Below are 27,362 nucleotides of genomic sequence, written 5' to 3'. Positions count from 1 at the left end.
TTTTAACATCTTTATTGGAGTATAATTGCTTTACAGTGTTGTGTTAGTTTCTGCTGTATAACAGAGTGAATCAGCTATATGTATACATATATCCCCATATCCCCTCCCTCTTGCGTCTCCCTCCCACCCTCCCTATCCCACCCCTCTAGGTGGTCACAAAGCACCGAGCTGATCTCCCTGTGCTATGTGGCTACTTCGCACTAGCTAGCTATTTTACATTTGGTAGTGTATATATGTCCATACCACTCTCTCACTTCATCTCAGCTTACCCTTCGCCCTCCCCATGTCCTCAAGTCCATTCTCTACGTCTGAGTCTTTATTCCTGTCCTGCCCCTAGGTTCTTCAGAACCTTTTTTTTTTTTTTTTAGATTCCATATATATGTGTTAACATACGGTATTTGTTTTTCTCTTTCTGACTTACTTCACTCTTACATAGTATTTTTAATCCATTGATTAAGAGTGAGTTCCTTAATAATCTTTTCTGGGCAACACTTAGATTAATTTGATAATCAATGTAAAAGTAATAAAAGACTGTATTTGTCCAACAAGAATGTTCCAGAGACCTGAGCTGGCATTGGAATAGTTTTTATTTATTTATTTATTTATTATTTATTTTTTTTTGCATTACGCGGGCCTCTCACTGTTGTGGCCTCTCCCGTTGCAGAGCACAGGCTCCGGACGCGCAGGCTCAGCGGCCATGGCTCACGGGCCCAGCCGCTCCGCGGCACGTGGGATCTTCCCAGACCGGGGCACGAACCCGTGTCCCCTGCATCAGCAGGCGGACTCTCAACCACTGCACCACCAGGGAAGCCCTGGAATAGTTTTTGTCCATACATTCATTCAGCCAGTTAGCCACCCAAGCTACCTGCCTTTGAGTGCCTACTGTGTATTGACTGTTGGTAGCCTATTTTTGTGGTCTGAGTAGAGTGATTATTAACCTGTTGCCCAAACTAGAAACTTCTGGGAATAAAAAGACATTTTTCTCAATTATGTATAGGCAGTAGGTATAAACCAAAACTAAAACCGGCAAGGATGTTCACTCTGTCTATTTGGTGCATGCAAATGCTGTACCTTGGAGTTGTGGGCAGCTACCCAGGAGCAGCACCCTAAGATGATGGAGGGTAAAAAAAAAAAAAAAAAACCTATAAAATTGGATTGCCGTATCTAAACTGGGAGAGAAAAAACATTGAGACACATGGTCTGAAGCCAAAGAAGTCAGGGGCAAAAGGGATCCAGTACTATGTCTGAGGCTCTTGATACGGTGTGCACTGAGAGCAGAGAATAGTCTGTGATGATTCACTTTACCAATGAGCATATATACATGATAATATAGTTAGTTAAAACATAAAATTCACAGATTTAGCCATTTGGAATGGCTAGCTATTTATGACAGGGACTGCTTTCCCCAGGAATATGAAATTAATATTAACTTCTTGGGTTTATTTATATTTAATCAGATAATGGCATTTTTATTAGGCTGTTTCTAATCTAAGAGCTGTTAAAGAAAGGTCATATCAGTGTGTAGTAGAGCAGGGGGCTTTGTACTGACATAAAATTTCAGTCAGAAATTACTGGAATAATTAAAATGTACTTTATTTGAAGTGATATTTTGTAATGATGAAAATAAAGGCATTTAAGTCCATTGTTCATCTTTGATACATCTTGAAGTTGGCAGGTGATTCGGTTTTGGAAGATGTGTTCAGAGCTGGACAATTCTAGTTTGTGATCTTTCTTTGGGATTTTACAGACTAAGACATTGCCTTCTTCTCCAGGAGGACGTTAACTTGCTGTACCAGAATTGTTGATGTAAGTTAATAATAATGCCTACATTTGTATATAGCTTTACAGACTAAGGGGCTATTTTTTTTTTTTTTTTTTTTTGCCGTACACGGGCCTCTCACTGTTGTGGCCTCTCGCGTTGCGGAGCACAGGCTCCGGACGCACAGGCTCAGTGGCCATGGCTCACAGGCCCAGCTGCTCCGCGGCATGTGGGATCTTCCCAGACCGGGGCACGAACCCGTGTCCCCTGCATCGGCAGGCGGACTCTCAACCACTGCGCCACCAGGGAAGCCCAAGGGGGCTATTTTACATGCATTATCTCAATCTTTAAAACAAAGTTGTATTCAGGCCTCAGTTTTAGATAGTGATCTTTAAGTCCATAGTAGATTTTTCCATAACAGATTAGTTCACGTAAATCTCATATAATGGAACGTCACATAAATGGAATCATTTGGTATATACTCTGTGTCTATCTTCTTTCATTCAGCATAATGTCTGTGATGCTATTGCATATGTCAGTTGTTTCTTATTATTGCTAAGTAGTATTCCATTGTATGACTATACCACAATTTTTTGTCCATTTATCTGTTGGTGGACATTTGGGTTGTTTTCAGTTTAGGGCTATTATGAACAAGCTACTAAGAAATTCTTATACAAGTTTTCTATGGACATATGCTTTTGTTTCTCTTGAATAATGGAAGGATTGTTATGTTAAAGGGTAGATGGAACATTAACTTGATAAGAAACTGCTAAATCTTTCTCCAAAGTGGTTGTGTATTTTACATTCCCAGTAGCAAGACATGTGAGTTCCAGTTGCTCCATATCCTGACTGACAGTTGATATCACCTATCTTTTTTTAAATTACTTTTTATTGGAGTATAGTTGATTTCCAATGTTGTGTTAGTTTCTGCTGTACAGCAAAGTGAATCAGTTATACATATACATATATCCACTTTTTTAAAGATTCTTTTCCCATATAGGTTATTACAGAGTACTGAGTAGAGTTCCCTCTATCTTTTTAATTTTAGTCATTTTAGAGGATGTGATGTAGTGTCTCATAATGGTTTTATTTTGAACTTTCCTGATGACCATTGATTTTGAGCATCTTTTTTATGTGCTTAGCTGTCATTTGTATATCTTCACTTCTTAAAGTTCTTTTAAAGTCTTTTGCAATTTTTTTCTTTTAAAATTTGGTTGTCATTATTACTGAGTTGTAAGAGTTTTATGTATATTTTAGATATGTCTTTTCTTGGATTTATATTGTGTAAACATTTTTTCAAAATGTGATTTGCCTTTTTGTTTTCATAATAATGTCTTAAAAAGAGAAGTTTTAGATTTGATGAAGTCTAATTTATTAATTTTTCATTTAATGATTAACGACTTGTGTGTCTTGTCCAGGAAATCAACCAAGGTCATAAATATTTTCTCCTCTGTTTTCTTCTGTAGGTTTTATAGTTTCAGTTTTTACATTTAGGTCTGTGATCCATTTCAAATTAATATTTATGTATGGAGTGTTTAATCTTCCTGTTGAATTGTTCTTTTATCTTTATGAAATGTTTTTCTTAATTTCTTCAAATACTCTTTGTCTTAAAACTTTATTTGTCTGATATTAATATAGCTACTAAAGCTTTCTTGTGCAACTTCATGGTATATTTTTTTCTAGTATTTGGCTTTTTTTTTTTTTTTTTTTTTTTTTTTTTGCGGTACGTGGGCCTCTCACTGTTGTGGCCTCTCCCATTGCGGGGCACAGGCTCCGGACGCGCAGGCTCAGCGGCTCCGCGGCATGTGGGATCCTCCCGGACTGGGGCACGAACCCGTGTCTCCTCCATCGGCAGGCAGACTCTCAACCACTGCGCCACCAGGGAAGCCCCTCTAGTATTTTGCTTTTAATCTATAAATGTCTTTGTATTTAAAGTGTGTGTCTTATAAACAGCATGTAGCCATTGACTCTTCCTTCTTAAATTCAGGGTAACAGTCTGCCTTCTAATTGGAGTGCTTAGTCTGTATTTAATATGATTATTGGTTTGGTTGTTCTTTTTTTTCCTTTTGTTTCTGTGTTGCTTCATTTTTGCAACCTTTGTGGTTAATCAAATATAGTATTCTGTTTTATTTTCTCTAATGACTTATTAGCTATATGCTCCTTTTCTTTATTTTTCAGTAGTCATTCTAGAGCTTAACAGTATGTATTATTAACTTATCAGAGTCTATTTTGATGTAATATTATACCACTTTTCACTTTACACCTCACACTTCATACCACTTACTACTTGCCTCTTCCCATCCGTTTCACAAGCGTAATAACCCTACAACAGTATAATTCCATTTATCTACCCATCCTTTTCTTTGTGCTGTTGTCATATCTTGTACTTCTCCTTGCATCATAAATCCTACCTTAGGATTTGTTTTATTTGCCTTAAAAGGTTAGTTGTGTTTTAAGGAAGTTATTTTGACTAAAATATTTTCCTAATTTTTTATCTTTTCTGATGTTCTTTTCTATAAATCCAAATTTCAATCTGATATCTTTCCCCTTTAGCCTAACAACATCCTTTGGCATTTCTTGTAGTGCAGGACTGTAGGCAACACATTTTGTAGGCTTTTGTTTACTTGCAAAGGTCTTTATTTCATCCTCATATTTTTTGGGGGTGTGGAATATTGAGTTTTTTGGGTTTTCCCCATCTTTCAGACCTTTGAAGATGTTCCATCATCCTTGGTCTCCATTATTTCTGGAGAAAAGTCAGCTGTCATTTATAATATACTTTTATTTTCTTGTATGTAATATGCCCTTCCCCAGTCCTACCTCCTCTGATAGCGTTCAAGATTTTTTTCTTTATCTTTAGATTTAAGCAGTCTGTGATGTGCCTCAGTGTGGTTTTCTTTATTCTGCTTGGAATTTGCTAACCTAGGATCAATAAGAAGGGGTTTTCATCCAAATTTGAGATATTTTTGGTCATTATTTCTTTTAAAAAAAATATGGCCCCATTTTCTCTCCTTTGCCTTTAGTGTCCAATTAAAATATGATAGACTATTTGACATTGTTTCATAGGTCATTCTGGCTTTACTAATTTTCCTTTGTTCTTTTCCTTTTTGTTTCTTATATTGGGTACTTTTCACTGATCTAGCTTCAAGATCTCTGGCTCTCTGACTCTGTTCTGTCACATCTGGTGAATTATTGGACTTTTTGTTTCTAGAATTTCCATTTGATCCTTTTTTGTGTATGTTAAGAGAAAATTGGTGAAATGAGTTTAACCATTTGCTTTGATGCTGGAACATTAGGGCTTCTGTGTTGTCTCCAGCCAGTTTGTGGACATGAGACATGCCTAGGAGCTTCTGCTTCACTGTGGCTTTTTATAAGAAGAAGGTATGTAGTAGTGTCCTGATCTATATAGGGTTTAGAACCTAATCCATTCTTTCATCTGATTCCTTACATCATCCCTGATGTTTTGAGATTCTGGGTTTTTATATGAAAACAAAGTAATTAGAAGAAATGAGATTTAAAAAAACAATTATTTTAATGATAAATAGCATGGATTATTGTGTCACCTCCAATTGTCTCCTTCCTCTAATCTCTGTTACCTTTGCTCCATCTATAACATTGCTGCCTTAAGCTGTGGTACACTAATAAACACACAGACCTACCTCTAATGCCACATTTTCAACCCTAGCCCTCAGCTTCATCTCCCTGAACTTTATATTGATGCTATACTGCACCATTGTTTTTGGATTTATGATGCAGTTAAATATCTTCATGTTGTTGCCCATACTCTTCATTGTATCTAGGTAGTCTTCCTTTCTATTTTACTCATTGTTTAATGCCCAGCTCAAGTGTCAGCATTACTCTGAAAGGAGGTAACCTTCCTTTTTCTCTTTGTTTCACCTTTTTCCTTCCTCCTTCCCTTCCTCCATTCCTGCTTTCCTTCCTCCCTCCTTCCCTATTTTCACCTCTTTCTTCCTTTTATTACCATAGTTCTTTGAATATACCACTGTTACAGCTCCTAAATGGTGTAGCTATCTGTATTTTGATCTATTCCACCCAGTTGTGAGTTTTTCGTTGACAAGGATTGGGTCTTTTTCATTTTCATAGGCCCGTAGCACCTAGCATAATATTTGATACATAGCAGATGTTTAATACATGTTTATCACAAGAATAAACATGTCTTTTCCTAATTAACTAAGAAGTAGCTGTTCTGTTCTTCTTAAGGAAACTTTTCTAATTGTATATTAATTCTCTTGCTGTTTTAAATTAAAGGCTGGTCTTTAGATGTTCTAGAAATTGTCACTTTGCTTCTTTTCACTCAGACCTTTTCTTATGATCAGCAAGCCAGGGGTCAAGATAATTTATTTCACTTCTTTATATTAACTCACATATACTTTGAATTTGAGAGACTTTGGAGTTCCTATTCTTTGGGTGGGTGAACTGCTTGACTTACTCTGACATTAATGACTATTTAGAACTTTTATCAAGACTAACGTGGTCCAAAGGAAAGCCAGGAAACAGCTTGAAATCAAGAAACTTGAATTCTTTATGGACATTACCACCTACTTTGCTTTGTGACAAGTGACTTTTGACTCTGTTGGGTATACCACTATATTAGATTAGAGCTCCTTGATTCCAGTTTTTTTCTTAATTAAAAAATATTTTTTATTGAGATATAATTCACATACCTTAAAATTTACCCTTTAAAAGTGTGTGATTCAGTGGTTTTCAGTATATTTGCAAAGTTGTGCAACCACCACTATCTAATTCCAGGACATTTCATTTTTAATTAATTAGTTAATTTCTTTATTGGCTGCGTTGGGTCTTCGTTGCTGCGCACGGGCTTTCCCTAGTTGAGGTGAGGGGGGCTGCTCTTCGTTGTGTCGTGCAGGCTTCTCATTGCAGTGGCTTCTCTTGCTGTGGAGCACGGGCTCTAGGTGTGCGGGCTTCAGTAGTTGCAGCACACGGACTCAGAAGTTGTGGCACGCGGGCTCAGTAGTTGCGGCATGTGGGCCCTTAGAGCGCGCGGGCTTCAGTAGTTGTGACGCGTGGGCTCAGTAGTTGTGGCTCGTGGGCTCTAGAGTGAATGCTCAATAGTTGTGGTGCATGGACTTAGTTGCTCTGCGGCATGTGGGATCTTCCCAGACCAGGGCTCGAACCCGTGTCCCCTGCATTGGCAGGCAGATTCTTAACCACTGCACCACCAGGGAAGTCCGACATTTTCATTTTATCAGTCCAAAAAGAAACCCACTTCTCATTACCAGGTACCCTCCCTCATCCTCCAAACTTCTGGCAACCAGTAATTTACTTTCCATCTCTATAGATTTGCTTATTTTGGACATTTTATATAAATGGAATCATACAATATGTGACCTACTGTGTCTGGCTTCTTTCATTTAATGTAAGGCTTTCAGGGTCATCTATGTTGTAGCATATAGCGGCATTTTATTCCTTTTTTATGACTGAATGATATTTCATTGTATGGGTATATCACAGTTGTTTATCTGTTCATCAGTTGATGGACATTTGGGTGGTTTTCACTTTGGGCTGTTATGAAAAATGCTATGATTATTTGTGTATAAGGTTTTGTAGGGCCGTAATGTTTTCATTTCTCTTGGACATGTTTTCATTTCTCTAGGAGTGGAATTGTTGGGTCATATGTTTAATCTTTTGTACTGCCTCGACTGTTTTCTAAAGAGGCTGCACCAGTTTACTCTAACAATTACGAGGCTTCCAGTTTTTCATATCCTTGCCAACACCTTTTATTGTGTGCCTTTTCTATTATAGCCATCCTAGGATGTGAAGTGGTATCTCATTGTATAATGGGCTTGATTTGCATTGCCCTGATGGCAGATGATGATGATCATCTTTTTATGTGCATGTTAGCGTGCTCTTTGATAGAAATTGTAGGAGATGAGAAAGAATACTAGAAGATTAATACAAAATAATATGTGATCAAATAATGGAGGAGGGAATATTTCATATATATTTTATTTAACCCATAGTATATCATCAGGGTCTGTTGGACCCAATTTCGTTTTTGAGTATGTATTTTGAGTGGTTCTAATTTGTTAAGATTTTTACTTTATGACTTTTATTCTTTATAAGAAGTCTTCCAAAGCACAATTAGAAAATTTATCATCATCTTAAGAATTATTTCATCATTACCCATCAGTTTTTCTCCATCATGCCCAACCACTAAAATAACAAGAATATAGCAGAATGATTGAATGACCTAGAAGGACAATGAAGTAACGAAATTATCACTCTTATCCTTCAGTTTTCTTATTGTGTTGCCCAAAGTATAGCATCCTTCAAGAAGGTGTAATAAAAGTCTGTAGATGCCATTTAAGTCTAGTCTTTTTTTGTTTTTTTCCCCTTTAGTTTTCATTGAACATAGTTGAGAGTTTAGGTATTTTTTTCCTGCTCAAAATGGCAAAGAGATGAAAATTGACAGAGGAAAATTGTTTACTGTTATCAGTAGAATCAGAAGATAAATACAGAGAGCAACACTCTAATTATGATGGTGAAATTGAGTGGATGATATTATAGATTAGTTTTCCCAAACCCAAGAAATACTGGGTTAGTGATATATTTCTAAGAACAAAAAGATACCTGCTATTCTCATCCATTTAGTCATTCAACAAGAAGGTGTTCATCATGCAGTACTTTGTGACTAGAATCTGAATCATCCCATTTTTCCCTAGGAAGTCATGTTACAGTATTTTTCACCTTTTATGATGTTTGTGCACCAAAATTCACTTGATATGGTTCATAGGTGGACAGATCCTGAAGTCTGATGTGTAAACAGAAGTGCTTACAAGGAAATAACTGATATAGAAATGAAAACATTAATTGGATTCATCATTCTATTTGGGATTTATAAACCAAATATGAAAATGTTTTTTGCAGTTATGGAGCAGAGATGGCCATCCTTCAACAAAATTCTGAGCCATCAAAAATTACAAATGTATTGCATTTTGAAAAGTAGAAGAAGAACAAGAAGTAATAATATGCTAGAATCTATTAAATATATATTTCTAATCTGGAATCAGCATTGCCTTTTGATAGCAAAATATAAGAAAAAAAAACCCCACAAGTAATAAAGTAGAACATTTTAGAGATTGGAAATCTGGAATCAGTATTTACAAGATAGATGTTTTAGTTTCATACACGACAGTTTAAGCACTTACATTCAAAAGATACTGACCATTTGATATACATACCTTCAAAACCAGAAAAATTGACTGTTTTAAATATGTATTATATATATAAAATATAGAAAGTTTGGGTTTGCTATGTTTATTTTTTTGGGGGGGTTTGATATGTTTAAATTCCTACTAAAATATCTCATACAAGGTTTTTTTCCACAATCCTTTTGTTATTTATTCTGTAAATTATTTGCAAAGTGACTTAACTATAAACAAGAAGTGTCTATTGGACACAGGTGGTAAATAAATGCTGATGACTAGTTTTCCTGATGTACACTTAGGGCTGATTGTCATGATTACTCTGTGAAAGAGATATGAGGAAAGTGGATCAAAGGTTTTGTAACTTGTCCGAGGTTATCGAACCAGATCTGGGATTTGAATCCAGGTCTGTGGGTTAATAGATGATCTCTTCAGGATATCACATGACCTTTTAAGTATTGTATAGGCATACATCATTTTATTGTGCTTTGCAGATACTGCATTTTTAATAAATTGAAGGTTTGTGGCAACCCTGTGTTAAGCAAGTCTGTTGGGCACCATTTTTCCAACAGCATTTGCTCACTTCACGTCTCTGTGTCACATTTCGATAATTCTTGCAATATTTTAAGCTTTTTCATTATTGTTACAATTGTGATGGTGATTTGTGATCAGCGGTCTTTGATGTTACTCTTGTTTGGGGTACCATGAACCATGCCCACATAAGACTGCAAATTTAATTGATAAATGTTGTTTGTATCCTGACTGTTACACTTACTGGACTTTCCTGCATTTCTCTCTCCCTCTCCTTGGGCCTCCCTATTCCCTGAGACACACCAATATTGAAGTTAGGCCAGCTGATAACCCTACAGTGGCCCCCAAGTATTCAAGTGAAAGGAAGAGTTGCACATCTCTCACTTTACATCAGAAGCTGAAAATGATTAAGCTTAGTGAAGAAGGCATGTCGAAAGCTGAGATAGACCAAAAGCTAGGCCTCTTGTGCTGAACATTTAGCCAAGTTGTGAATGCAAAGGAAAAGTTCTTGAAGGAAGTTAAAAGTCCTACTCCACTGAACATACAAATGATAAGAAAGTGAAATTACTGATATGGAGAAAGTTGTAGTGGTATGGATAGAAGATCAAACCAGCTACAACATTCCCCTAAGCCAAAGCATAATCCAGAGCAAGGCCCTAACTCTCTACAGTTATATGAAGGCTGAATGTGGTGAGGAAGCTGCAGAAGAAAAGTTTGAAGCTAGCAGAGATTGGTTCGTGAGGTTTAAGGAACAAAGCTGTCTCTATAACATCAAAGTGCAAGGTGAAGCAGCAAGTGCTGATGCAGAAGCTGCAGCAAGTTATGTAGAAGTTCTGGCTAAGATAATTCATTATGATGGTGACAGTAAACAATAGATTTTCAGTGTAGACAAAACAGCCTTCTATTGGAAGAAGGTGCCGTCTAGGACTGCCATAGCTAAAGAGAAGTACTGCCTGGCTGCAAAGCTTCAAAGGACAGGCTGACTCTCTTGTTAGGAGCTAATGTAACTGGTGGATTTAAGTTGAAGGCAGTGCTCATTTACCATTCTGACCACCAAGGTACATCTGCTAACAACATGGTTTACTGAATATGTTAAGCCTACTGTTGAGACTTACTGCTCAGAAAAAAAGATTCCTTTCAAACTATTACTGCTCATTGAAATTGTACCTGGTCACCCAAGAGCTCTGGTGGAGATGTACAATGAGATTAATGTTGTTTTCATGCCTGCTAATAACACAACATCATTGTGCAGCCCATGGATCAACAAACAATTTTGACTTTTAAACCTTACTATTTAAGAAATATATTTCATAAAGCTATAGCTGCCATAGTGATTCCTCTGATGGATCTGGGCAAAGGAAATTAAAAGTGTTCTGGAAAGGATTCAGCATTCCATATGCTTTTAGGAACACTCACGAATTCACTGGAAGAGGTCAAACATCAACATTAACAGGAGTTTGGAAGAAGTTGATTCCAACCCTCATGGATGGCTTTGAGGGGTTCTAGACTTCAGTGGAGGAGGTAACTGCAGATGTGGAGTGGGAACATCAAGAGAACTAGAATTAAAAGTGGAGCCTGAAGATGGGACTGAACTGCTGCAAACTCTTGACAAAACTTTAATGGTTGAGGAGTAGCTTCTTAGGGATGAGCAAAGAAAATGGTTTCTTGAGATGGAATCTACTCCTGGTGAAGGTGAAGATTGTTGAAACAACAGCAAAGGATTTAGAATATTACATAAACTTAGTTGAGAAAACAGCAGCAGGGTTTGAGAGGATTGATTCCACTATTGAAAGAAATTCTGTGGGTAAAATCCTATCAAACAGCATTGCATGCTACAGAGAAATTGTTCATGAAAGGAAGAATCAATTGATGGGGCAAACTTCATTATTGTCTTATTTTATTAAATTGCCACAGCTACCAGCAACTACTACCCTGATTAGTCAGCAGCCATCAACATTGGGGCAGGACCCTCCACCAGCAAAAAGATTATGACTAGTTGATGGCTCAGATGATGGTTAGTATTTTTTAGCAATGAAGTATTTTTAAATTAAGGTACATACATTGTTTTTTTTAGACATAATGATATTGCACACTTAATAGACTATAGTGTAAACATAACTTTTATATGAACTGGGAAACTAAAAAATTCATGACTTGCTTTATTGTGATATTCATTTTATTGCAGTGGTCTGCAGCCGAACCTGTGGTATCTCTGAGGTATGCCTGTAGTACTTTTGTTGGAATTCAGCATTGTATATTACTTAAAGAAACCTTTATGGGGAGCTTGCCTTGAAGTGAAGGAAGTGAAAGAGATTGATGTCAGTATGGCTTAGATAAGAGTTGGAGTTAGCTCCTGAATCAGGTGGAACAGGTGGCCCAGATAGTGGATTTAGCAGACACAAATTTCAAAACAGCCATTATAAATATGTTGAAAGAATTAAAATAAAACATATTCTCATAATGAGTGAATGAATTGTAGAGCTGAAAAATGCAATAACTAAATGAATAGTTCACTGAATGGCCTTAACAGAATATTGCATACAGCAGAAGAAAAGATCAATTGATCAGGAACATCTAAGAATTATAAATGTATGTGCCCAAAAGTAGAGCTTCAAAAACACCAGACAAAAACTACAGAACTAAAAAGAGAAATCAACAAATCCACAGACTTTTAATTGTGTAGTTGATGTGGTATATTATATAAGTTTCAGGTACTCCATTTATAGTTGTTATAAAATATTGGCTATGTTCCCTGTGCTGTATAATATATCCTTGTAGCTTATTTATTTTATACATAGTAGTTCCAACCTCTTAAACCCCTACCCCTGTCTTGCTCGTCCCCACTTCCCTCTCCCCACTGGTAACCATTAGTTTGTTTTCTATATCTGTGAGTTTATTTCTTTTTTTAATATCTACTAGTTTGTTTTATTTTTTTAGATTCCACATATAAGTGATAAAATACAGTATATGTCTTTCTCTGTTTTATTTCACTAAGCATAATAACCCTCCAAGTCTATCCATGTTGTTGCAAATGGCAAACTTTCATTCTTTTTTATGGCAGAGTAGTATTCCATTGTGTATGTATGCCACCTCTTCTTTATCCATTTCTATGTTGATGGGCACTTAGGTTACTTCCATATCTTGACCATTGTAAATAATGCTGCTATGATCATTGGGGTGCATGTATCTTTTGAATTAATGTTTCCTTTTTTTTTTTTTTTTTTTTTTTTTGGTGGTTCGCAGGCCTCTCACTGCTGTGGCCTCTCCTGTTGTGGAGCACAGGCTCCAGATGCACAGGCTTAGTGGCCATGGCTCACGGGCCCAGCCGCTCCGCGGCATGTTGGATCTTCCTGGACCAGGGCACGAACCCGTGTCCCCTGTATCGGCAGGCGGACCCTCAACCACTGTGCCACCAGGGAAGCCCTATGTTTTCATTTTTTTTAATACATATATACCCAGGAGTGGAATTGCTGGATCACATGGTAGTTCTACTTTTAGCTTTTTTGGGGAACCTCCATACTGTTTTCCACAGTGGCTGCACCAATTTACAATCCCACCAACAGTGTACAGGAGTTTCCTTTTTTCCACATTCTCTCCAGCATTTGTTATTTGTGGTCTTTCTGATGATAGCCATTCTGACAGGTGTGAAGTGATATCTTGTGGTTTTGATTTACATTTCCCTGATGATTAGTGAAGTTGAGCATCTTTTCATGTGCCTATTGGACATCTGTATGTCTTTGGAAGAATATTCAGGTCTTCTGCCCATTTTTTTATCAGGGTTTTTTTTTTTTTGATGTTGAGTTGTATGAGCTGTTAAGTTGATATTAATCCCTTCTAAATGATGAAATTTTACAGACGCATGTTTTCTGACTAGCAGAATTAAATTAGGAATAAAAAACAAAAAGATGCTTAGAAAATCTCAAAAGTTTAGAAATTTATATAGTTTTAAAGTACCTCTGGGTCAAAGAAGAAATCATAAGGGTTATTAGAAAATATTTTGAGCTGAGTGATGAGAGCAGAAAATATCAAAATTTAAATGCTTTTAGTTGAAAAATAAGAAGGGTCCAAAATCAATTACTTAAGCATGTATCTTAAGAAGTTAGAAAAATAAGAGCCAGTTGAGTCCAAAGTAAGTAGAAAAAAGGAAATAATAAAGGGAAATCAATAAAACAGAAAATGAACAAAAAAGCAATGAAACAAGAGCTAAAATATTTAAGGAAAAAGCAATGCCAGTCTTACAGAAACTCTTACCACCACCCCCCGTCCCCCACAAAAAAGTGGATGAAGGAACAGTTTTCAGTTTATTTCATGAGGTCACCATCACTATGATGGCAAAGAAATAATAAGAAAAGTACAGAACAATATCTTTGTGAACATAGACCCAATAATCTTTGAACATAGACCCAGTAATCTTTAACACAATATTAGCAAATTAAATTTATTGATATATGAAAAGGAGAATACATCATGACCAGGAGGGATTTGTCCCAGCAGTGCAGTGCAGGTTAAAATTTAAAAACCTATTGATTTAACTCACCATGTGAGTAGAAGAAAACTGAAAAATCATGTTATCTCAAGTGTAGAAAAGTTTGACAAAATTTGACACTCATTCAGCACACTAGGAATAAAAAGGAATTTCCTTTATTTGATTAAAGGCATCTATAAAAAACCAAGTTTATATCATATTTAATGGTGAGACACTGAAAGCTTTTCCTCTGAGGTTGAGAACAAACAAGAATGCTTGCATTCACTGTTATTCAACCTTCTGTTAGAGGTCCAAGCCAATGGAATAAGGCAAGAAAAAAATAGAAGACATCCAGTTTGAAAAAGAATAAGTAAAATTTTCTTTGTTTGCAAACAACTTTATTGCATATGTCGAAAATCCTAAGGAGTCTATGGAATAGCCACTAGAAGTAATAAATGAGTTTAGCAAAGTCGCAAGATACAAGGTCAGTATAATTTTTTTATGCTACCAACTAATGGTTGGAAAATAAAGCAATTTCATTTACAATAGCATCCAAAATAATGAAATACTTTAGTGATAAGTTTTAACAAAATATATGCAGACATGTTTACTGAAAACTGTAAAACATTACCGAGAGAAATAAAACAAGACCTAAGTAAATGGAGAGATATAGCATGTGGAAAAGAGGACATATTGTTAGATGTCAGTCTTCCTCAAATTGATTTATAGAGTTTAAAAGTCCTAGCAGACTTCTTTTTCTTTCTTTCTTTTTCTTTTTTTTTTTTTTTTTAGAAATTGACAAGCTGTTTCTCATAGTCATGTGGAAATGCGAAGGACCTAGACCAGGCAAAACAATTTTGAAAAAAACCAAGGTTGTAGGACTTACAGTGCTTGATTTCAAGACTTTCTATATAGCTACAATAATCAAGACAAAATGGTATTAGCACAAGGGTAGACATGTAGATCAATGGAACAGACTAGAGTTCAGAAGTAGACTCACATATATATTCATCTGATTTTTGATAGAGATGCCAGTGTAATTCAATGGGGAAAGGACATAGTCTTTTCAAGAAATAGTGTATACCTTGGTGAAAGAAAAATTTGTATTGATCCTTACCTCACACTTACACAGAAACTTAACTATGTATCTATCTCTGACAAAGGACTTGCTATTTAAAAAGTATAAAAAAAATCCTTGTAACACAAAAAACAAAAAATCTTATAAACCAAATAAAACATGCAGCAAAATTTATGAATAACTGCTTCACAAAGGATAATACATGGATGCCAGTAAGCACTTGCAAAGATGCGTATCAACATTATTATGGAAATGCACACAAAAATCACTGAGGTACAACTATACATCCACTAGGATGGCTGTAATTGAAAAGGCTTAAAATACCAAGTATTGGCAAAGACATGGAGCAACTCGATTCTTACATTGCTAATAGTAGTAGAAAATAGTGTGACGGTTTGAGTTTATTTATATGAAATTTTATAAAATGCAAAACTATAATAATAGGAAGCAGATGAGTAGTTGAATGGGATGGACATGTGGGGGCAAAGGAAGAGGGGTTGCTTGTTGAGTCACACAAAGGAGCTTTTTAGGGTGATGGAAATGTTCTTTATCTTGATTTTGGTGTTAGTTGCGTGCATGTATACATTTGTCAAAACGCCTTTAACTGTATGCTTAAAATGGGTGCACTTTATTTTTTTAAAAAATATACCTAAGTAAAGTTGACTTGAAAAAATAAAACCAGAAAACAGAAAACTCTTGTTTCTTACTTGCTCCACATAAGCCTAGAGGAGTAGGCCCTACTCTGGGAAGGAATGTGTGTTTGTTGATTGGCTGTATTTAAGCAGTTCAGTTTCTGCGAGAAATATTGTTTAATATGGAAGAGAAAAGGTAGCTGCTTTTTAAAGGTAGCTGAAAGGGATTTTTTGTGTGTGTGGTAAAATATATATAACATAAAATTTACCATTGTAATCATTTTTTTTTCTGATTAACTTTTTTTTTCCCACATCTTTATTGGAGTATAATTGCTTTATTTATAATGTTGTGTCAGTTTCTGCTGTACAACAAAGTGAATCAGCTGTATGTATACATATATCCCCATATCCCCTCCCTCTTGAGCCTCCCTCCCACCCTCCCTATCCCATCCTCTAGGTCATCACAAAGCATTGAGTTCATCTCCCTGTTGTAGTCATTGTTGTTAAGTGTATAGTTCAGTGGCATTAAGTCCATTAATACTGTTGTGCAACCATCACCACCATCCATCTCCAGAAGTTGTTCATCTTCCCAAACTGAAACTCTGTACCCATTAAACAATAGTTCCCCATCCTCCCTCCCCCCAGCTCCTGGCAACCACCATTCTACTTTCTGTCTTTATAATTTTGACTGTCTAAGGTACCTCATGTAAGTAGAATTACAAAGTATTTTCTTTTTTGTGACTGACTTGTTTAACTCAGCATGTCTTCAGGGTTTACTCATGTTATAGCATACATGTGTCAGAATTTCCTTCCTTTTATAGAGTGAATAATATTCCATTGTATGTGTGTACCATATTTTATTTATATGTTCATCCATCGATTGACACTTGGGTTGCTTTCACGTTTCAGCTATTGTGAATAACTTGCTATGAACATGAGAGTACAAATATCTATTCAAGTCCCTGCTTTTGATTCTTGGGTATATACCTTAAAGTGAAATTGATAGATCATACGGTAATTTTATGTTTAAGTTTTTGAGCAACTGCCATACCATTTTCCACAGTAGCTGTACCACTTTATATTCCCACTAGCTATGCACAAAGGTTCCAGTTTCTCCACATCCCTGCCAGCACTTGTTATTTTCTGTTTTATTGATGATAGATATCCTAATGGGTATCAAATGTTACCTTGCAGTTTTGATTTGTGAAGGGAAGTTTTAAGTCATTTAATCCAAACGGGTGAGTTCACAGGTGAAACTCAGATAATAGGTTAGCAAGAGCCACTAGGTGGAAGATTTTACAATTTCTTTTGTGAATCATTTCAATTGCTTTTGCATTTGAGCTTTCAGGGGTTTTTTTGGTTTTTTTTTAAGTATAGTTGATTTACAGTGTTATGTTAGTTTCTGGTGTACAACAGAGTGATTCAGTTATACATATGTGTTCTTTTCCATTATGGTTTATTACAGGATATTGAATATAGTTCCCTAGTGTTATATGATAGGACCTTGTTGTTTATCTATTTTATATATAATAGTTTGCATCTGCTAGTCCCAGACTCCTAGTCCAATCCTCCCCTGCCCTACTTCCCCCTTGGCAACCACAAATCTGTTCTCTATATGAGTCTGTTTCTGTTTTGTAGTTAAGTTCATTTGTGTCACATTTTAGATTCCACGTAACAGTGATATCATATGGTATTTGTCTTTCTGACTTAACTTAGTCTGATAATCTCTAGGTCTATCCATGTAGCTGCAAATGGCATTATTTCATTCTTTTTTATGGCTGAGTAATATTCCATTGTATATATATAACACATCTTCTTTATCCATTCATCTGTCAGTGGACATTTAGGTTGTTTCTCTGTCTTGGCTATTGTGAATAGTGCTGCTATTAACATAGGGGTGCATGTATCTTTTCGAAATACAGTTTTGTTCAGATATATGGGCATTCAGGGTTTTGTAAGTACATAATGGATGGGTTAGGCTTATGAACGATTTTTTTCTCTTTTGTTGATTTGTGATAAGCTACAGCCAATTATATTTTGTGTGGAAGGACAGATACATATTTGTTTTTGTAGTTTTATTAAAATGTTTAATAAATCAGTGAAATGTTTGGACAGTGAGTGGTTTCCCAGATTAATACAAATATACACAACCATGCAAAGCAAACTAAACACTGAAATTTATCATTTCCATAAACAGTGGTTTTTAAACTGTTGTCCAGTGAGTTTGGGTATTTTTCTTCCTGCTTCAGTTTCAACTTCAGCAACAACTGAGTGTAGCACATTTTCCTGCTTTGTTATTTTGCAACTTGCTAGCCTGAACCATACTCATAACCATACTCATACTCATAATTAGTGCTTAACATTTTACGTGGTTCTTGGCAAGTTTACATCAGGTCCGGTAGGCTCATTAGCTGAAATGCAGAAAAGATAACATGGAAGAATGCCCCAGTATGGCTGTGTGTGAAGTGAGTGCTGAGTTCATATACTGCCTAGATTAGGACCTGGGGAGGCCTGGCATTATACCCTGTACTCTGACATTCTTGGCACAATTTGTTCAACATCTTCCCCCACGCCCACCCCACCCCCGCCATTTTAACACATGTTTATTGAGTACTTGCTCTGTGTCTGATTCTGTCGTGCACTGTGGATATAGGAATGAGTTTCTACACTTAAGGAACTTGTAGCCTAGAAGGGGTACAGACCTGTAAATAAAATTGTAATGTTAAGTGCAGACAATCATCTAAATGTATAAATGGTATAGAGATCTTGCAGAGGGAGAGAGAGATGAATTCTTGAGTATTGTAGGAGGATCAGAGAAGGATTCCTTTAGATAACATCTGAGCTAAGTTTTGGAGGTAGAATATGAGTTTGTCAGTGGTAAGATGGATATTATAGGCAAGGAGATAAGTATGTAGGACAGGCACAGATGCATGAAAGAACATGATATATTTAAGGAGATATAAGGAGATAATTCATGTTGGGCACAAAGTGTGAAAATTGATAGATGAAAGCTGTATTTCCCCTTGTTGTCAAATATTGCCTGAAAAAGCAGCTTAGGAAGATTAATGAAATGATAGAGGCAAAGAACATGATTCTGGTCCTGACTCTCAAATCCTTGGTTGAACAGACCACTTTTATTTTTCTGAGCTTTGGTCTCATTTGTATATGTGCAAACTATATGATCTATGCTTTTCAAGTTATTTTTCAAGGGAGTCACAATTTCTGAGTGCCTGGAACACAGTAGGTCCTCAGTATGTATTTTTGAAAGAGTGGTCTGAGAATTTGTATCAAAACGTAAGAGAAGATAGTTAAAATTAACTGTGATAGAATAAGCAATAAAAGATTTATGTGCAGACCATTGCACTTATTGTTTTAAAACGTGGTCAAGAAAGTTGTTTTTATAAATTGTTTCACTTACCTGTTTAGTTTTGTGAGGTCCCAGGGTGCAGAAACTACATATAAAACAAAATTCTGTTAGACTTGAATGTCATATGCTGTTGTAATTATCTTATATGTTCAATTAAGAATTAATATATATATGTTTTAAATGTGTTCGGTTGATCATTTCCGTTTTTAATTTGGCTGTGGCAGATTTCTTGGACTTGGCTTCTTCAGATTGTGATTTTTTCCTCTCTTTAATAACATAGTTATAAATGGACTTTTTTTTCTTGTATAAACTTTACTTTTCTCCATTCAAAACTAGTATTTCTTCTCATGCTACTTTTCCATTGTTGTAACTGCAGAATGTTTGCTTTTGAAGCAGAGGATTGTGAAAGTCCATTTTAATGTTACAGAGTTCCTGTAAAATACTGTTAATATAATTTATTTCTTTACCTTTAGGGGTCCTATTGGGCAATAGACACCAATCCGAAGGAAGATGCGCTGCCTACTCGGCCAAAGAAGAGAGCACGATCTGTAGAACGGGTAAAAGCTCTTTATCACATATTTAGTTTGATGGGGTTATTATGTCAGAAATATAGATCTTAAAAGTTCATTTCCAGTAATACAGTAAGTATAACTGTAATGAAGGTAATATTTTATTTGGATAGCATTTTCTATTTTTTCAAAGCACTTTCAGACTTATTATTTGATCTCAACAACTCTTGAGTGAGGTGGGCAGTTTAGGAATTAAGTAAAAGGGGTTTTGTTTGTTTGTTTGTTTTGTAATTAGGGCACAGCTGTTGTTTAACTGAGGGAGAATCCAGGTCTCTTGAGTTTTAATTGGTACTCTTTACTCTGTGTCTACACCACTGAGGACTGGTTTTATATAACAAAACCGTTCCCTTTCACTGAAGATAATCGTTCTGATTATATTGAATTTTCCTGATTATCCTCAAAATGTTTTTTCCTGCTTCCAACCATGTAATAATTATTTTGTACACAGAGTCTCTAAGGACCTCAAGCTGAGTTTAAGTTGGGATTGGGTGAGCCATGAGGTATAGCAGCAACGGGATTTAGTCAGGCAGATTTATGGTGCCAGCAGAGGGAATTCAGTACTCCAGTTACTAAGCTCTGCAGAATTAGAAGTGAACTCTTAGGTCAGAACACTTTTTGGTTTTATACAAACCAAAATTTAAAAAGATAAAGTTTAGTATTGGTGGCATAGTCTTCTGGTAATAGAGTTTTAAGGCTGAGATACGTATGTAAAAATTTGAGAGGGAATGAATCTCACTTATTGCCTTCCATCTTTTGCTTTTTAAAACATATTGAGCACATGGACTTTAATTGTGTGAGAAAGTGGAGTATAAAATGTTTAGCATCTATTGCCAGATTTTAAAAGGAAGAGGAGAATCCACATTGTTTAACTCAGAGCATTAGCAAGGATGTATATCTTGAAGGGCTGAGGAATTGTGGTCTTCTCTACCATTTGCTCTCTTCTTCTGAAGTTCCTGGAACTTGAATTATTTTTGGAAAATTGAATTCTTAGTTGGGTTGACAACTGGGCATTCCTTTTGGATATTAAGCCTGACTTTTTTTCTGTTGCTTTGTTTCATAGTTCTTAGAGCAATACTTCTTTATTTCTGAGAGCCCCCTTTTTTTCCTGAAGACCATATTGTCAGTTTTATAATGGAAGTCTATATAGAAATATAGAATTCTGATTACAGAATTATGTTTTATGTATGTTCTTGAATGTACATTTTGGACATATATTTTCTGTATTTATTTCCTGCTGTTTATCTTTTTATCTTTTAAGTTTAAAGCATGTAAAATCTTCAACAATTTGCCTTTGTAGTGTAGTTCCATAATATATCCAGTACCAGAGCCTTTCAGTTAGTATATTGATATTTATTTTGGCCTGAGCTATGTGTTGGTTGCTACTGTAGGAGAGAAACCTATAGAAAGAGAACAGCTGTAATCAGAGTATGTCTAAACAGGGAGACAGATATTGTTTAACAAACACTCTGAAAGATACTCTTCTTAAAAAACATAATTTTGTGTCCTGATAAACTGATATGTCTATTTTTTTTAGAGGCTTTGGGGGGGGTAGTATTTTTATTAGGACAGAGTTTGTATTTAAGTAACCATTGGGTTATCTAAGGAAATGCCTAAGATGGTCAAATAGTGAGTACGATTTTTAAACATTTAAAGTTTTGTCAAAAACGAAACATGACCCGTAACTTGAAACTTCAAAGGATTTTAAAATGCAGATGGTAAATATGTTGACGTCCCTAAAATTTCCTTATTAAATTTTTGAAATGTTACTTCTTTGTCCATGTGTAAATATCAGAGTTATATGTGAAACATCAAAGTATTTCACACATTTTTGAAGAGAGAAGAGCTTTTCATGTAAAGAGAAGCAATTTTTAAAAATGCAAGTAACAGTATCTTTATGTCTTAAATGAAAATTAAAGCCTGATTGTTATCTCCAGTCTAGTATTCTTAATGCAGTTGTCTGGACTGCCTTCCTGTTCCCTCCATTTACATGAACACAAACCCTTGTTCTCTCTTGGCCTTGTGGTAATCCTTTCTTTTTCTTAATCCTTGAATAATGTAAGTGCCTTTCATTTTCCTTTTTCTAATTTCTTTCATCCTGTTACCATGTTTTCTTTATTTATCATAAAGTAGACCTGAAGACCTAAAAAGAATTATTGATAAAGTTTAGCATGGTGAAGATGAGTGGGCTCCTTGACTAGGAGTCCTGTGTTTTTCTTCTGGCTTTACAATTTACTTCTTCTGTGACTTCTGGCACGTTGTTAGATTTTTTGAGCTTCAGTATTCTCAGCTATTTTAAAGGAAAAGATAAAAATCTTAAGAGCTGCTGTGGACTGAATGTTTGTGTTTCCCCCAAATTCTTATGTTGAAACCCTCATCCCAGTGTGATGGTATTTGGAGGTGAGGCCTTTGGTAGGTAATTGGATCAGGAATATGAAGCTCTCATAAATGGGATCAGTGCCCTTATAAGAATAGCCAGAGAGCTGGCTAGCTGTTTTCTAGCATGTGAGAATAGCAATGAAGATACCTGCAAGAAGGCTCTTACCAGAACCTGACCGTGCTGGCACCATGATCTTGGACTTCCAGCCTCCAGAACTGTGAAAAACAAATTTCTGTTGTTAATAAGCCACCCAGTTTATGGTATTCTGTTACAGCAACCTGAACTAAGATAACAGCATAATAATAATAATGATAATTGAGTTTATGTGCTAGATTTTTTCTTAAAGAATTTTATGTATATTAACTCATGTAATTTTTATAGTAACTTCAAATGATGAAACCGATAGGCACGGATGTTGTTATCCAAGGGTACAAAGGACAGTAAGTACCAAGGCCAGGATTATGAACTCAGGTAGTCTGCCTTCAGAGTCTATGCTGTTTACAACTGCGTTATACTGCCACTAGTATTTGCTATGCTGAAGATCACAAGACTGAATTAGATTTCTTTTTATATATGCATATCTTATTGTGAGATAATGGGCCTTTATTTATTTTTGGATTTGAATACTAATTTTTTTCTTCAATGTTATTTAAATTTTTTTAAAATTGAAGTATAGTTGATATGTACTATTATATTAGTTTCTTGATATGCACTATTATATTAGTTTCAGGTGTATGACATAATGATTTAGTATTTTCATAGATTATACTCCATTTAAAGTTATTACAAAGTAATGGCTATATTCCCCTGTGCTGTACAATATATCCTCGTTGCTTATTTACTTTATACATAGTAGTTTCTATCTCTTAATCCCATACCCCTATCTTGCCCCTCCCCACTTCCCTCCCCTCACTGGTAACCACTAGCTTTTTCTCTGTATCTCTGAGTCTATTTCTGTTTTGTTGTATACATTCATTTTATTCTTTAGATTCAACATGTAAGTGATGACATAGAATATTTGACCTTTTTCACTAAGCATAATACCCTATGGGTTCATTCACATTGTTGCAAATGGCAGAATTTCATCATTATTATTATTTTTTATAAATTTATTTATTTTTAAAATTTATTTATTTTGGCTGCGTTGGGTCTTCGTTGCTGTGCGCGGGCTTTGTCTAGTTGCAGCGAGCGGGGGCTACTCTTAGTTGCAGTGCGCAGGCTTCTCATTGCAGTGGCTTCTCTTTGTTGTGGAGCACTGGCTCTAGGCACACGGGCTTCAGTAGTTTGGCATGCGGGCTCAGTAGTTGTGGCTTGCGGGCTCTAGAGCACAGGCTCAGTAGTTGTGGCGCATGGGCTTAGTTGCTCCACAGCATGTGCGATCTTCCCGGACCAGGGCTCGAACCCGTGTCCCCTGCATTGGCAGGCGGATTCTTAACCACTGCACCACCACAGAAGTCCCTCATTCTTTTTTTCTTTTTTTTTTTTTTTTTTGCGGTACGCAGGCCTCTCACTGTTGTGGCCTCTCCCGTTGCGGAGCACAGGCTCCGGATGCGCAGGCTCAGCGGCCATGGTTCACGGGCCCAGCCACTCTGTGGCATGTGGGATCTTCCCTGACCGGGGCACAAACCCGTGTCCCTTGCATCGGCAGGCGGACTCTCAACCACTGCGCCACCAGGGAAGCCCCCTCATTCTTTTTTATGGCTGAGTAATATTCCATTATACATAATACCTGTATGCATATATATATGTATATATGTAAAATGGAGTATTTTATATATATATCTCCCACTTCTTTATCCATTCATCTATTGAGGGACAATTAGTTTGCTTCCATATCTTGACTATTGTAAATAATGCTGCTATGAACATTGGGGTGCGTATATCTTTTCAAATTAGTGTTTTTGTTTTCTTCAGATATATACCCAGGAGTGGAATCGCTGGATCATATGGTAGTTCTCTGTTTTAGTTTTCTGAGGAACTCCGTACTGTTTTCTGTAGTGACTGCACCAATTTACAATCTCACCAGCAGCATTCTAGGGTTCCTTTTTTTCCCACATCCTTGCCAACATTTATTTGTAGACTTTCTGATGATAGTTATTTTGACAGGTGTGCAGTGATATCTCATTGTGGTTTTGATTTGTATGTCTCTGATTAGTGATGTTGAGCATTTTTTCATGTGCTTGTTGGCCATCTGTACATCTTTGGAAAAGTGTCTATTCAGGTCTTCTGCCCATTTTTTAATTGGGTTGTTTGTTTTTTTGATGTTGAGTTGTATGAGCTTGTTTATATATTTTGGGTATTAACCCCTTATTGGTCATATCATTTACAACTTTTTTCTCCCATATAGTAGGTGGTCTTTTCGTTTTGTTGATGGATCCTGTTTATTTTTTTAATTTTTGGCCTTAGGAGACAGATCCAAAATAATATTGCTATGATTTATCTCAAAGAATGTTTTGCCTGTGGTCTTTTCTAGGAGTTTTATGGTTTTTGATTTTATATTTAGGTCTTTAATCCATTTTGAGTTTATTTTTGCATATGATGTGAGGAAATGTTCTAATTTCATACTTTTTACATGTAGCTGTCCATTTTCCCAGCATCATTTATTGAAGAGACTCTTTTCTTTATTGTATATTCTTGTCTCCTTTGTTATAGATTAATTGACCATAAGTGTATGGATTTATTTCTGGGCTCTCTGTTCTGCTCCATTGATCTATGTGTCTGTTTTTGTCTCAGTACCATGCTGTTCTGATTACTCTAGCTTTGTAGTATAGTTTGAAGCCAGAGAGTGTAATTCTTGAGCTTTGTTCTTTTTTCTCAAGATTGCTTTGGCAATTCAAGATCTTTTGTGGTTCCATATAAATTTTAGGATTAGTTGTTCTACTTCTAAGAAAAATGTCATGGGTATTTGATAAGAATTGCATTAAGTCTGTAGGTTGCTTTGTAGTGTGACCATTTTACCAATATTAGTTCTTCCAATCCAGGAACACAGCATATCTTTCCATTTCTTTGTATCATCTTCAAACCTTCATCAATGTTTTACAGTTTTCAGAGTATAGGTATTTCACTTCCTTGGTTAAGTGTATTCCTAGGTGTTTTATTCTTTTTGATGCAATTTTAAATGGGGTTGTTTTCTTGCATTCTCTTTCTGAGAGTTCATTGTTAGTATATAGAAGAGCAATAGATTTCTGTATATTAATCTTGTATCTTACAACTGAATTCATTTATTCTAATAGTTTTTTTGCTGGAGACTTTAGGATTTTCTATGTATCGTATGATGTTATCTGCAAGTAGTGACAGTTCTACTTATTCCCTTCCAGTTTGGGTGCCTTGGTTTTTTTGTTTGCTTTTTCTTGTCTGCTTGCTGTGGCTAGGACTTCAGTACTGTGTGTAATAGAAGTGGCAAGAGTAGGCATTCTTTTCTTGTTCCTGATTTTAGAGGAAAGGCTTTCAGCTTTTCACTATTGAGTACGACGTTGGCTTTGAGTTTGTCATGCATGACCTTTTTATGCTGAGATATTTTCCCTCTATACCATCTTTGAAGAGAGATTTTATCATGAGTGGATTTGAATTTTGTCAAATGCTTTTATGTGTGTGTTTTTATATGTTGTTGAATTCGGTTTGCTAATATTTTGTTGAGTATTTTTGCATCTATATTCATCAGAGATATTGGCCTGTAATTTTCTCTTTTTGTAGTGTCTTTGTCTGGTTTTGGTTAATGGTCCTTGATTTTAAGAGACTCCCCCACATTTAATCTTCATATATATATAATTAAGTGTCATAAAAATGACAGAGCACATTACTAAGTAATTAATCAACATGTTAGATCAAACAGTGGTAACTAAAGTGACTCAAAATATCAATAGATAATGCTGCCCTGGAAAGGCCTATAGGAAGAGGAGTGAGACTTAGAATTTGATACAGAAGTGTAAGTTTTTGGCATGGGAAATAGCAAATGATGGGGGACTTCCCTGGGTCCAGTGGTTAAGACTCAGCGCTTCCACTGCAGCGGGGCACAGTTCATTGCTGGTCAGGGAACTAAGATCCCACACTGTTACATAGAATGGTTTTGTTGTTTAAGTGATCCCCCACTGTGTGCCTTCCTTCTCTGAGGCTGAGTCTGAATGAGGGAGGGTTCAGTTAAAGGTATAAGTGAGCAGAGGAAGGAATGCAGTCTACATACTTATTCTTAGAATGAAAAAAAACATTTATTTCAATTGGGCAAGCATACTGAGTGTACATTAGGTGGGAGGCACTACATGTTGCCTCCAGGAGATATGTAGAAATAGAATTTCTTTTTAAAGCAGGAGAAATGCTACACAGTTAGAGTTGTAGACCAGAAAGTGTTTCATAAGGGGTTATTTTGATCAGAGATTTAGTTCTCTGTTTTTTACAGTACCATTGAGAGATAGTTTATGTACAATTAATTGAATGTTTAAAGTTTACAGTTTGAGGATTTTTGACATGTGAAGTTATTAGTAGTTGACACTGAACATTTCTGTCATACCCAAAAGTTTCCTCATGCCCCTTTGTAACATGTGCCTCCCTCCATTCTTATCCCCAGGCAACCTGATCTGGGGAGAATTGACATCTTAACAATATTATTTCAAGCCATGGAAGTGTTGTATCTTTCTATTAATTATGTCTTTAATTTCTCTCAGGAATGTTTTTTAGTTTTCAGTGTAGAGGACTTGGATGTTTCCAGTTAGATTTAATCCTGAATATTTTGGATTTGGATGCTATATATTTTAAAATCCAGTTGCTTGCTACTAGTAATAAAAATGTATTTAATTTTTGTATATTAACCTTGTATACTACAAGCTTGTTAGTTCTAGTATTTTTTAAAGTTGCCTTGGGATTTTCTGTATAAACAATTATGTCATCTGCAAATAGACACTTTTCCTGTGCCTTTCCTTTCTCCTCCCCTGTCCCTTCCTAGAACCTTATTGCAGTGACCAAAATCTAGTACAGTGTTGACTAGAAGTGGTGAAAGTGGACCTCCAGCCTTATTTCCATTCTTAGGAAGAAACTGTTCAGTCTTTCACCACTAAGTGTGACATAAGCTGTAGGGCTTTTGTAGATGCCATTTATCACGTTGAGGAAGTTCTCTAGTAAGCCCAGTTTGGTGAGAGTTTTTATCATGAATGGGTGTAGAATTCGTTAACTGCTGTTTCTGTACCATCGAAGTGGTTATATGGCTTTTCTTTATTCTGTTTGCATGTTGAATAACATTGATTGCATTTGGAATGTTAAACCTTGTATTCCTTGGATAAACCCTTACTGAGTCATGCTATATTATCCCTTTAATGTATTGCTGGATTCATTTTCTTAATATCTTAAGTGTTTTTGCATCTGTGTTCATGAAGGACATGGATTTATAATTTTCTTTCTTTGTAATGTCAG

At 35.9% G+C, this 27,362-nt stretch overlaps 1 protein-coding gene across 2 annotated transcripts in view; it reads left to right on the top strand.

The window, feature by feature from the left end:
- Positions 1-27,362, top strand: part of FOXJ3 (forkhead box J3) — a 131,667-nt gene that overhangs the window by 56,205 nt on the left and 48,100 nt on the right. For both annotated transcript variants that reach the window (XM_060020464.1, XM_060020454.1), the window contains one exon: positions 19,490-19,573. In XM_060020464.1, the coding sequence (XP_059876447.1) occupies positions 19,490-19,573 (84 nt within the window). The remainder of the gene's footprint in view (positions 1-19,489; positions 19,574-27,362) is intronic.

The sequence above is a fragment of the Delphinus delphis genome, chromosome 1 (assembly GCF_949987515.2).
Source record: "Delphinus delphis chromosome 1, mDelDel1.2, whole genome shotgun sequence".
In the NCBI taxonomy this organism is placed as follows: Eukaryota; Metazoa; Chordata; class Mammalia; order Artiodactyla; family Delphinidae; genus Delphinus; species Delphinus delphis.
The sequence above is the reverse complement of the archived record's forward strand: the minus strand, read 5'-3'. Positions and strand labels throughout refer to the sequence as shown.